Source organism: Haemaphysalis longicornis, unplaced genomic scaffold (assembly GCF_048455015.1).
Source record: "Haemaphysalis longicornis isolate Haplotype H1 unplaced genomic scaffold, Haemaphysalis longicornis Haplotype H1 scaffold_2, whole genome shotgun sequence".
Classification (NCBI taxonomy): domain Eukaryota; kingdom Metazoa; phylum Arthropoda; class Arachnida; order Ixodida; family Ixodidae; genus Haemaphysalis; species Haemaphysalis longicornis.
In genome coordinates, this window is record NW_027526295.1 from 215,619,861 (window position 1) to 215,632,903 (window position 13,043).

The 13,043-nt window shown below is 47.7% G+C and overlaps 2 protein-coding genes across 3 annotated transcripts in view; one reads left to right on the forward strand and one right to left on the reverse strand.

Annotated features, from left to right (window-relative positions):
* The window catches only part of LOC144169886 (endochitinase-like), a 53,965-nt gene that overhangs the window by 33,418 nt on the left and 7,504 nt on the right, over positions 1-13,043 (reverse strand). The gene's annotated exons all lie outside the window — the stretch shown is intronic.
* Positions 1,774-6,415, forward strand: LOC144167629 (sulfotransferase ssu-1-like). Its single transcript, XM_077696824.1, has 3 exons — positions 1,774-2,194; positions 2,438-2,804; positions 5,938-6,415. The coding sequence occupies exons 1-3, from the start codon at positions 1,800-1,802 to the stop codon at positions 6,124-6,126; spliced, it is 951 nt and encodes a 316-aa protein (XP_077552950.1). The 5' UTR covers positions 1,774-1,799; the 3' UTR covers positions 6,127-6,415.

The window sequence follows — 13,043 nt, forward strand, 5'->3', positions numbered from 1 at the left end:
AACAATAGTTTTGAAGAAATGCTTCATGCGTACACCGATTTAGATACGATGGTAGCATAGCAGCTACTGCATGCGAGGTCGTCTCCCGAGCAGTGCCATGCTCCCACTGCCCAGCCGGTAGAAGCGCTGGCGAATCGCAAGCGGCCGTTGAACAAACCACTCAAATTTGGCTTCCGCGCGGGAATATTTTTGACAATAATGTTTCTGCTGTTGTGCTTGAACAGGTGACATACCTTGAATGGCAATCGACTTTCACTTGCATACGCACGCGACTTGGTCCATCACGACGCTGCCACACAGTTACGCGCATACGTAGGCTCCGAAGTTTTTACCGTTCTACGTAGTCTTGCGACGATTTCAACCGTGTGTGCCGACACGTAGATCGTATGCTGCTGCACGCAACAGTATTTGACATCGAGGTATTACTACGCGTTCGGTGGGGCATAGTTTGGAACATCGAACAGCAGGCTGTGTCATTTGCTGCGCTTTTTCGGGTGCCAGCACGGACAAGTACTGCTATCTCGTGAAGCCCGAAAGAACCAGTGCGGTGTCGCCTTTGCAACACACATGCTTGGGCAAACCCATTGCGGGGCGCGCGCATGGTTACCAACATGCATGCCACGCCAGTGGATACAACCTATACGAGGTGGTTGGGCAAGCGACAGTGACATAGAACATGAATGTTAGCAGTGATCTTATTGAATTAGGCCGATGGATCGTCATTAGTCCAGCAGTTTTATTGGATAATTGAGCTGAAATTTGGAACCGTTGGCGCCTTTGTGCCATCACAGACAATAACATTTTTGGTTTTCCTGTCGTAGATAGAGGTCGTCCGCGTCTTAGTTTGAAGCCATTTCCATTTATGTAAGAATTTATAGTGCCCATATTTACGACGTAGGAGGCCTAAACTGTCGTTTTGCTGGCAATTTTAGGCACTATAAACGCGCTTCTTAATGCCTAAAAATCCGGCTTTAGTTATGAATAAGTCCAGGGCAAAGCCGCACGGACGTTGGTGCTTACAGTTATTTGCCGACGCTCACAGTACATATATAATTCCTAAATATACGGCCATTTTTTACATGGTCTCTGTACCAGCACCTGTAAGCTGCTCGAAATATCCAACCTTAAACCATTTTTTCATGTCTTATTGATGCATATCCCCCACCCATGAATCCCCCAGTCCTATTTTCTGTTAGGACTACACAGGTAGACCCAGAGCGCTGTTTATAAACTTTTTCTGTGCCTCTGTGTTTGTGTCTATACCTATCGGTACAAGAGCGCATTCAGAACAGACTCAGCGCACACTAAAATTACGTTTTCCTTCGCCGAGCGTTCGCAGTGGGATGCTGCGTTTTGTTTTCTTGCCCACGGTAATTAGGCACCATGTCTTTATTCCTCCTTCGGGGTTCTTCTCAAACCCTAATTCGTGTGCTTATGCTTGGTCACACGACATTTATCTGGTTTAATTGTCCGTCATGCAGAAAGGCTTCCAGCGTTGAAAAGCCAGACTTCCCGCCTTAAGACGGGAACGATACACTAACAGGTTTTATTTCTACAAGATTTTGGGATTCCTGTCTATTAAAAGGCAGTTTCATCTATAAAAGTGGTTCAAGTACTGTGTTCTGGTAAAAAAAAGCGTGCTCAGGGCTAGATTGAAAGATTTCCTTCTTTTGCTCAGCCAAGGTTAAATCTGTGTCTGGCCGAAGAGTAACGGAAGTAGAAAATTGGGCTTTCAGGAATATTCTCTCGCCTTGTGCACGGGGATGGCGCCAATGGGGCATCATCTTGCGCCCGCAGCCATGGGACCCTGGTTCAGCAAGACCGAAGGCCCCCGGTACGTGGACGTCGACGGCCTGCTCTTTCCGCAGTCATTCTCCCCCGACAACGTGCGATACGCGATGCGCATGCGTCCCGGCGACGGCGACGTGGTCATAGCGGGCTTCCCCAACAGCGGCGCCAAGACGGTGGCCATCGTGCTGCACCTGCTAGCGTCCACGCGCATGCTCCCCTCTCTGGCCGGGGGTTCCACCCCTCCGTGGACGTGGTCGGTGCCGTCGGTTTCGGAAGTCACCAGCCTCGAGGTCGACGTGCCCCTCATTGAATGGAAGGGCAAGGATGTAGAGCAGGCGCCCAAGCCCAGGATGCTCCGCACGCACCTTCCCTACAGCAAGCTCAACATCAACCCGCAAGCCAGGTAGGTGTAGCCCACAACGCACACCACCGAATTTCCAGCAAAGGTAATCAAGTCATTCATCTCCGTAAGCGCCACGAATAGCACAATCTTGACCGAGGGAATATCAGATTATGTATACTTATATGTAGCCCAAGAAAGGCTACTTTTCTTAAAATCTCAGTGTGTTCTTTTTTTTCTGTGGTCTTTTGACGAGCTGCGCACGTATACCTATAGCATAGGTGATGCGCAACCGCGTTACTGTAGGTACATCTACACATTGCGAAACCCGAAGGACTGCTGCGCGCACGCCTACGAGGACGCTACGACCTTCGCGGTGGACTACGGATTCACCCACGGCCGCTTCGACGACTTCCTCAAGATGTTCCTGCGAGGAGAGGTGCACGGCAACGACTACTTCCGGCACGTGGCCTCGTGGTGGGAGCACCGCGGCGAGCCGCACGTCATGTGCCTCGTGTTCGAGGACTTGCGCATGGAGTCGCGCACGCTCGTCGATCGCGTGCTCAGCTTCATCAACTGGCCCGACGCGATCGAGAACAGCCGCAACGCGGCGCTCATGCAGGAGGTGCTCGAGCACATCACCTGCGGACCGGCGCACACGCGCATCATGGAGGTGACCTAGATGCTTCTGTCGAACCCGTTTTGAATTGAGACAGCGCCTAGCCGTTGTTCGCTCTTTACGTGCGATGCGCAAAGTTTTCTTTTTTTTTTTACAAATAATTACTCTACTATAGAGGTACTACTCATTGCACGCCTCATTTGCCAATCACACCACACAACACGGACCGCGTAGCCAACCGTATTCGCTCAAAAAGGCGTATTTGGCTACGTTAACACATTCAATTGAACGGAAGTAACTAGACGAAAAAAATTAGAAAGACCGGGAACATAAAAATAGAAATAACTGAAAATATAAACTCCAAAATTCAAAAATATGGCGTTCCTAGATACCGCCATTAAACGACGAAAGCGAGAAGAAACCCGAAGATTACAAACCAAAACAAAAAAACCTGGTGAGGTTTACACTAAGTCGTGCAAGGCTTGAACCATAGCGAAGCTGCATGATTTCTTTCTACGTGATCACTGAAAGACACAACACCACGCATTTGTGCAAATTTTAACTTGTTGCGTCAGCTGTGGCGTTGTTGGTTGCTAGGCAACGCGTTTTGCCTCGCTTTTTTTTTTTTTTCAAAGTCACTGCGCGTGCGGGGATGGTCGGCAATCGGTCGCCGCGAGGCAAACGCTTCCGAGGGTTCGGCATTTTCTTGGTATTTTTAACGCGTTACTCACCACACATTACGGCCAGCTACAACAGCACCGTTAAAAATCGTGAAAAATTCCCAACCGTGTAATCCTCCGCAGCTACTCTAAAATGCGTAATTGACGAAGTAAACACATTCAATGTTATACTCACATTCAATGTTATTCAATGTATACTCATGTAAACGGAGATAATTGGTCGAAGCAGATTTCAAAAACAAAATCTAAAGAAGCAATAAAAACGAACAAATGACTGAAATAAAAAAAAAACATTTACCTTATACACTCGTCTCACACGAAGACAGAAAGAAAGAAGCAGGTGAAAGTACACCTAAACCAAAAACAAAGCTTCTTTCTTAATTTAAGAGAAAGATGGTAAAAACGCGAAGCTTTCTGCCATGCAGCCTGATTCAAAGTCGAAGTCAAAAATCCAAACTGCTTCGACTATGTCGGAATGGCGTAATCGGATGGACCCTGGCTTCATTAGGCGAAGGAGGTTCGATGCCGACCACGGGCAGCGTTTTCCTCTTGAGGCGCTTGATGTGCCGTCGCTCATCATCATCACCGCTTTGTGAAACCCATTGTGTAAAGTTGGAGTTTCTGCAGGGCATTTGGTGGCCAGGTGGTCGCCATAGGTGAGAAATAGAAAGCAACGCTTTAAATAACTGAAAAAAAAGCCCCAACCGTCTGTATTTACGCAGAATCGAATATTTCGAGAAGTTAAAGGGACACAGAAGTGATTTGTAAACATTGAGGGATTACTAGCGCAAATTGTACTCCGGAGTCCATAGGCCATGTTTTGACCACACTGAGTGCGTTTACGCGAATTTACTTAGTAGAAAATTCAATGAGAAAATGCTTCCCTCCTCTCTGCATCCTCGCCCGTTTTCTGTGGTGTTTTCATGTGACGTCAGGAGGAAATGACTTGGCTTGACTGCGCTACTGCACGGCTCGCCGACCTTCCGAGAGAGTCCGTCGGCGCAGCCTTTAGTCCGCCGGCCGCCGACGAGTCGTCGCAGTTCGTTCGCTCAGTTGAAACTAAGCCACGACACGTTTGTTGATGGAAGACTGTGTCTTTCTTTACTTTGTTAGTTTGTACACTGTATCTAGCTACAAGTCCAGGTCGCTCCACACAAGCGCTGCACAAGCGCACATGCGACGCTTCGCTGACTGGTGCGCTACTAGAAAATCTAAGGCCACTTGAAGGCAGGAGAAGAGTCAGCGAAGTCAATATAGGTACTAAGGAAATAAAATCAACTAACACTTTTACCGTACAGCGCAAAACTAGGGAGCAGGAAGCACTTTTTTGGCTGGGTGAACAAGCACAGCTGTCAGCAGCCCGACCACACATCTGCGAACGCATTTCCGTCTAAGGACGCTTACTGCACGACTGGGAACGCTCACTGCACGAGCGCTATACAACAAATAGTCACCTAAGGTACTTAAAATGCTAAAACTAAATAAAAGTGTAAACTGGTTATACATTATATACCTCATATTTCCAAAGCAGACAGCGCTGGCCCGTGGCCGAGTGGTCTGGAGCGCCACGCATGTTATTTTGCAAGTTGCAAATTCGAATCCTTGAGGATATATTTTTTTGTAAGTTGATTTTTTTCGTTTTCGGCCGATTTTTTCTATACTGAGTTCACCATTTTTTGGCCCGCAACGTTCACTGTTCCACGAACTAGTCCGCAGAACTCGCGCAGCCTGGCACTGGCGCGCTATAGCGAGTTCTCGTTGGCGTGCTGTTGCCATAAGCACCGACTGCTTGCGGGCAGTGGGCACAGGCCAGACTCAACAGACCCTTGGCCTGGTGCGAACACGCTTTTTACGATACAGGCATGAGTGTCGAAAGCTCCAAATATGGGGGAAAAGCGCGTGGCACTTGAGTGTCTGCGGGGACGCGGAGGACGTTCATCCACTGCGTAGGCCTCGGCTAGTGATTGCTACGATTCCAAGCCGTCCAGGGAGGTTTATCTTAGGCATTTTACAGCCAACAATATGGTAGAAGCGTGGTGCGACGATTAATGAGATATCGAGAATGCCCATCCAATGATGCCGTCGTATGTGAAGCGTGTTGTTTTACACAACCTAAACCGAAACTTGTTTCAATGCTAATCTTAGACATCGTCCAATCACAGTGCGTCTCTTCCCGTCGTCACAGCGTTTAGTTGGTGCGCCCTCCGCTTAGCGCATGGTAGTTTTTCTTCTTTCGCGCTTTATAAAATAATTACCGACTTATAAACTGAATAAACGATGAAAAGTGTGTTAATTTGAGCCCGTCTACGCAGTGCAATCAAGAACGGGAGATTGACAAATACACTTCCGTGTCCCTTTAATGCATTCAATCGTTAAAATAGTGTACATGTGCAATGAAAAAAAAAAAAACTCCAAATGGAGACAAGCGCCGTTCGGATGCTTACGCACTATTAGAGAATTCTAAGATTTTCTGTGCGCTTTTAAGTGGGGCCTTGTTGTGATCGCAGGTGCGCATGTCAGGGTTTGCTCCGACCACTGCCACAGACCGCCAAACGGCCCGAATCTCGGCGGCCGGCTTCTGGAAAAACTATTTCACTTGCGGTCAGTCGAAGCGCATGGACCTCGCCTTCCAAGAGCGAACCAAGGATAGCGAGGTCGCCCGCCTCTGGGACGAATACAACGTGTTCCCTTCTTAGACTGCTTCACTTTTTAGCGACACACAACATTTTTACTGCTATCGTTTTGTTTGTGGAAGATTTTCATTTTCGTCAGCGACTTTTATGCATCTGCCATTGTTTAAATCGTGTAAAATAAACAATATAAGATTGAGTATCGAAAGCGCTGTGTCTGGCTCAATCCACTCTCCACACTGGACCACACCTTGGGTTTCAAAAATTTCTTGTCTGAGCCTGTTTGCAGTTGTTTGCACAAGGAAGGCATACGAAAAAAAAAAATGTTCGAAGTGTGTTCTCCGCTGCAACCATTGTTTCACTTATGCCTACGAATATAGAGCACTGCACGGGCCTGATTTTAAGGCCCGAGCCCGGCCCGAGCCCGCTTTGTGAAGCCCGAGCCCGACCCGGGCCCGTAGCACCGAGCCCGGGCCCGGCCCGGGCCCGGGAATTCATAAGTGAGCCTAGCCCGGGCCCGGCCCGGGCCCGTCGTCTCAAGCCCACGCCCGGCCCGGGCACGGTCTCTTTTTTTTTTGAGCCTAGGGAGGGCCCGCATGTGTGTGACCAGGCCTGGTCTTAGACGTCGAACAAAATTTGTTTATTATATTTGGTCGAGTGTCTTCGTAGCGGGAAATCAGACGTAGCATGTAGTCTGTACTAGCACGCCCTGAATTGTAACGCAAAAAATAAGGGTTTAAAAGTACACGTGGTTTAGCTCACACCGTCTGCAGTTCCCGCCACATGGGCGTAATAATAGCTCGTATTCTTACACGAGAGACACCATCACCTTTGATGACCAGACTCTTGGCAACTTCATGTAGTTGTTTCGGTCACAAGTTGGTATTAATGAAATTTCTTGCTCTGCATTTGAATCCACGAGTATGTGCGTGCGTTGAAATATTTTCCCTGAAGTGGTTGTTAAGCGGTGGCGCTTCTCTAGAACGCGAGTTTGATTTCCAGCCACGACAGCCGCAATTAGATTGGTTCGACATCTAAAACACACGTACATAGACATAGGTTCACAACTCCAGGGTGGCTTAATTATTTCCTTCCCAGCGAGGGCATTCCTTGTAACCATATCTTTGATATGTTATACACCAAAATATGAAATCTTGGCGCAGTACATGAAATGTCATTAAAGTTGCAGTATAGTGACTATCAGCCCTAGCAAAACACGTTTTAAAACAATGTGCACAACTAACATCAAGAAGCGCGTAAAAGTATACTCAGAATATTCAATGTTATGCTCTTTTCTACACTTCACGTCGGAACTATTAACGGCCGGGCCTATGAATTCAAGCCCGAGCCTGCCCCGGGCCTGTGGCGTCGAGCCCGAGCCCGGCCCGGGCCCGTGGCACTGAGCCCGAGCCCAGCCCGGGCCCGCGGCACTGAGTCCGAGCCCGGCCCGGGCCCGCCGGTAATCGACTTCGGGCGGCCCGGCCCGGCCCGCGGGCCGGGTCGGGCCCGGGCTTTCGGGCTGGCCCGGGCCCGTGCAGTGCTCTAGCACTGAGTATGACATACGACGCGGCGGGAGCACGTGTCTTGAGTTCGTGGGCGTTAGGAACGAAGAAGGGGTGGAAACAAAATGGCCATCTACATACTGTCCAATCGCTTGTCATGTGGAGACGATAGCTTTCCTGGGCCTACCTAAACAACAAACTTCTTGAAACTCGTGTCGTACAGGGCGTGGCTTGAGACCCTCTCGTCCTTGAGGGAGGTACCGATGATTCTTTTGTGTGCACACTGAGCCCCGCTAGCGCATCACCCTCCGAGGCTCCGGGCGATGTCACGTCTCAGTCACAATCCTCTTTTACCCATGACTAAGAGCGTCTTCATGTTTTAGTCTGCGGGCCCTCTAAACCCATATACACATTTTTTAGCCAATAACATACTCATCTCATTCATATTTTATGCCTGAACCTGTCATTGAAAGACCACCTAATATAATCTGCGCTATTTGGTCATAGATACCCTTGCGCCAATAAACACATACTACTAAAATGTTGGCCTGTCTGTCTGTCTGTCTGTCTTCTGTCTGTCTGTCCGTCCGTCCGTCCGTCCGTCGTTCTGTCTGTCTGTCTGTCTGTCTGTCTGTCTGTCTGTCTGTCTGTCTGTCTGTCTGTCTGTCTGTCTGTCGTGCCTAGAATATACTAGCTAGGGCGCGGAGCACGCGCACTCCGTATGGGACAGGGTAGCCCCGCCGGCGATGACCGCGCGCACAGGCCGCAAGTAAGAGGCGCTGCTCGCCATATGGGTGGAATTTTCGTTGCGGATGGGCTCCGCTGGTGCTGAAACTTCGCTCCCGGCATGCGAGATGGTCGACCATGCCATTTTTTCGGGGTCATAGCCGCGTTGAGATGAAGAGGCAGTCGTGTTGTCAGGAGAGATGGTTTCCCCTGCGGCCAGGCGTCGGCCTAGCCGTGAGGGTATGCGTCGGCGCCGTAGGGCGGGGCGGAACCACCGCTGGAATTCGATGTTAAATTGGCCCGCCTTGACAAAAAGAAAATGTCTTCGTGGTCCGGGTAACTTGCTGGTTCCGGAGGACACAGCATTGAAGGGGTCCAGTCGAATGGTCCTTGGGTCCTGTCAAAAATTGACGGAGCCGATGTGACAAGCGTCCGCCCGCTGCGCGCGCTCGCAGCGCTCCCTGTGGGTGCACGAAAGCCTCCAACCTCCTCTTTCGCGAAGTGCAATCCGCAGCCTACGGTTTCATTGCGTTGCCTGTGTGTGAGCACTGCCGAAGTAAACAAACTGTTTTTCAGAAACTGTTCGTACATCCTTACAGTAAATGCATTATCAATCGTCTGGCTATTTTGGTATTTCATCCAGAAAGACAAATTTAACCTCTCCTAAGGAAAAGGGAAATTATGCATATGACGTATGCCGACTGAGCGTAACAAATAATTCGAATGATATTATTGAAGTATTTCCATCCTGCGAGCAGCCAAATTTTCTAGAAAAGGTGGCGCTCTTAAAAAATGAGATCGGTACCGAAGTTGCGCAAAAATTATTTAATAATGCTGTCGAATAAACAATCATAGATATTTTCATTTACGCAAAGATATTTCTTTTCAACACATAATGCAGTCACATTTTTGCAGGCAATGTCCACCTTTATATCTCCATAAAACACATTCGTATTGCACATGTTTCTGTTATATTTTTGTTAATATAGTACCGAATAAATAAGATAAATTTTGTACTTCCCCACAAAATATAGGTTACGCGCGCTTCGCAGAAATTCAGCCTTCAAATCGGGCGTGTATATGTATTAGTCAGTTTTCTCTTTTTAGTTTCACATTTTAAGACTAAAAAGAACAGGTCTGTACTTTTCCACGAAAGTTTTTGTCTCTCTTGCTGGGACAGTTTCTTGGCGATAATTTTGGCATTAACCCTACTAAGAATCTATGACCCATGCTCAGCAGCGACAAATCGCTGAGGTGGCTCTCAGTCATCGTTGATCGAAGCCGTTTTTGATGCATTTCAGCTTGCTGAATGATCGTTCGCCAGTGCGATTTGTGACCCACAAGCAGAAAAAACATTCTAACAGCGACATGAACATCTGGAAATGAACCTTTAAATTTTTCACGAATAAGAAGCTTCAGCATGTCCACCACAGAAGAACACTCTTCGTTGCTCGCCAATGAAATAAACCGTTCAAGCTCATCGAGAAATGTGCCAGCCAGAACAGGGGGATCACGAGGTTCATGTCCGGTACGTGCCTCTCCGTCGGGGAAAACAGGTTCCAATCTGTGCTAACAGCTAGCAGACTGCGAGCAGAGTGTAAACGTTCAAACGACCTGTGGGAGCGTGAAGGAGATTTTCAATCATGACGAAGAAAGTTTAACAGCAGAACTCAGACGAAGGATCTTGTGTCTCTGCCCTGCTCGTGCCTTCAGTACAGTGTCATATCGTGTTGCTTGTTGTATCGTGTCGGCAGTATCATGTCAATTTTGAGGTACTAGGCGCTCCAGGACAGACTGCGCATGCGGTCGACCCGGAGAAGCATCGATGGTGACCTCGGCAATCAGTGGTTGCCTGTGCTATGCAGGGGATTGCGCAGTGTGTATGTATGTAAGGGGGGAAAGTAGTTGAAGAGTGAAGGTCGGTTGAATCTTCAAACTAAGTATTTTGGGGTTGGGAGTAGAAAGGAATGTAAATGGTACGGTATTTAACAATCACGCTCCTTCGCGAGCTAGGTGCACAATCCCCACGCTCAAGCAGCTGCGGTGAGGGTCCGCCAGTGAGTGGCCAGACAGCGGCCAGCGGCCAGATATTTCGAGGGCATAACCTATAACCAATTGGTTGTGCCTTAAGCCAGCGTACAACCCGCATGTAGAAATGAAAAGAGAACGACGACGCCGGGAGCAAAGAATCAAAACACCGCTCCTTCGGAGTCCCCTCTAAATCAGAGTTCCATACCATATAAATATTTCATTGGGCGTTGTTCACACTAACCAGATAAGGTGTAATGTAGCATGTAAGCCTCTGCGTAAGCTTATTTTCATTTTCTTTGTGCGCATTACAACAGGTTTGATACCGAAACTGCTCTCAACGCACCTTTGTTTGGTGCATTCCGAAATTATTGGAGGAGGAATAAACTTCATTGCAGTACGCAGTTTAGGCGCGGGTGGGGTAAAATTGGACCGCAGCTGCTCAAATCCCAGTCCGATTGCTATCTGTGTCCGTCAGCTTGGTCACATCCGTCGCTTAAGGCGATGCAGGGCTTTGGGCGAGTGCAACGCACGTTTCCACCTCAGACAAAAGAACTGCGAGCTGATGTCAGGATTATGCACATTATGCAATGAACAGCCTTTTCGAAGCATGCATTATTGAAATACATGATTGTTGTTTCAGTCAAAAGAAATCAGCAGGAGGTTAAACTTTTTCGAACCAAATCACGAAGCCCTCGGGCGTCCCCTAACCCGGAGGGCGATTTAAACCCCTGGTTTAAAACCTGGTTCATTTAAACCCCTTGAACCATAGATAATCCGCCCCGGTGTTTGGGCTTCGGCGGCGTTCAAGGAGCGCATAGCGCAGCCGCGCGAACGCTCTTCGCTTTCTATCGTATGTCAGGGAAAGCCGGGATACGCGTCTAGCAGATAGAAATAATCCAAGCCAGAGAAAAGTTGTAATCCTTTTTCAGAGAGGCACGCCTTTATTGTGTAAGGTCAAAGCGGTGCCGAAGGTGCCTAGTGACGCAAGTGGAATGTCTCGGTAGTTTCGGGTGTAATAAACTCATTATAGCGTCCGCAGCGCTCATCTATAGGCACTATAGCACGCGTGCGTCGGTCGGCAGGGTTACGCTCGCTGCGAGGTCATTTGTGGAGCCAGTGACGAATAGACAGGCGCGCCGCCGCGTCAGGGGAAGTTCAGTGTCACGAATCAACGAGTTCCCGAATTCACGGTCTTCATGAGGAAAAACATTCTGCATGAATGGAGTTTGCTCGATTTCGCAAAGTGCCTACGTTTCATCTCACTGCCGCAGCAATTGGCAGCGCTCTAGACATGAAAATGAACTTTTTTCTAAAGCGGTTAAGTTCTATGTCTTGTTAAGGTTGAGATTTTAAGTTAAGGGCCTGAACAAGGCAAGAGGATGACATAGGAAGCGACAAAAACTCTTAATTTGAAGTTGCACCGCTTCCAGTACTGTAAAGTGCATATTTCTGGTTTGATTCCTTTCTTGAGTACCTGATTTTTTCTGTTATTGTGTTCAGTGTTCTGTAAAAAAGTACTTCGTTTAATGCCTGCAGTAAATGTCAACTTTTTGTTTTCGTATTTTTATCACTTTTGTGCGTTTTATAGATATCCCTAGACCTAATTCATAGCGGCCGAACTCATTGGGACAGCGCACTTAGAACGCAATCTAAATAGTAGTGGGAAATATGGCTGTTTAAGAAACAGCTAGCTATTTTTGAGGGTACAAAAATACAAACAGGTAAAATAGCTGGCACGCGTTGGCACACCAGCCTCTATGTACTGCTTTCTTCAGTTCGTAATATCACACTGACTGAGCTCTCTGGCAAGTGGGTTTGTTGAATCACGAGGAAACTCTTGGGATCGGTTGAGGTATAATAAATCGTGGTTTATTGTGGGTTGGCCCTCCATGAGAAACAATTTGAAGTAGTAGATATAACAATGTTTTTAATTTTCTGCTTTGTAAAGTACAATAGCTTCTCTAAAATTACAAACATCGCTATTGTGTCATTTTAACGGTGTTTTTTAAGCTAATACAAGTTCTCGGTAGTTTTTAATGCCGTAATTGGTGAAGTTTTCATTAAGTTATTAATTCTTCAAGACAGCCCTTTAGAGACATTTTCAGATATCAACGTTTACTTCAAACAAATCAAAGGTGTCGCTTTAAATTTTACTGCCGTAATGTTTTTCATATCACCTTCGATATACAGCGCAAAAAGGCACTTCGGAGTCGCGAACGTTGCTTTAGTCTCAGGTTAATTGCTGGACATAGTTGTTATTATTTGTTTTCACTTTATCTCTGGCCGAATGCAGGGTATGTGGTAAGGTTTTCAAACTTCCTGTGACATTTTTTTGCTCTCAAAAGCAAAGTAAACAAACGTTCGGTCTGGTGGTTACTGACAAGGGAAGTTTTTTGGGGGCGGCAGCAGACGTTGACGCTTACGTCACAAGTTTATCTACGTTTGGTATCGCAAAACGCGTGCACTGATAACGCACCCGTGTAGTTCTTACACAACAGGGCGTTTTTTTAACGAACGCTTCAAATACACGGAAAATGGAAACGCTTGCTTCGCACTCTTCTTCTAACTTGAAGCGCGGATTGAACGCAGGTGCACCCTCTCGCACAGCAGTGCACCGAGCGGGCCCTTTCGGAAATAATCACCGTCAGGGCCTTCTCCTCGCCCGCCCTCAGCACACAAGCCAGTATATTTTAGAAACTATAGTCTGTCTGTCTGTCTGTCTGT

Coding starts and splice junctions, on each gene's coding strand:
- LOC144167629 (XM_077696824.1), top strand. CDS start 1,800: ATGGGACCCTGGTTCAGCAAGACCGAAGGCCCCCGGTACGTGGACGTC. Junction 2,195..2,437: donor AACATCAACCCGCAAGCCAG/GTAGGTGTAGCC, acceptor GCGTTACTGTAG/GTACATCTACACATTGCGAA. Junction 2,805..5,937: donor CGCACACGCGCATCATGGAG/GTGACCTAGATG, acceptor TTGTGATCGCAG/GTGCGCATGTCAGGGTTTGC.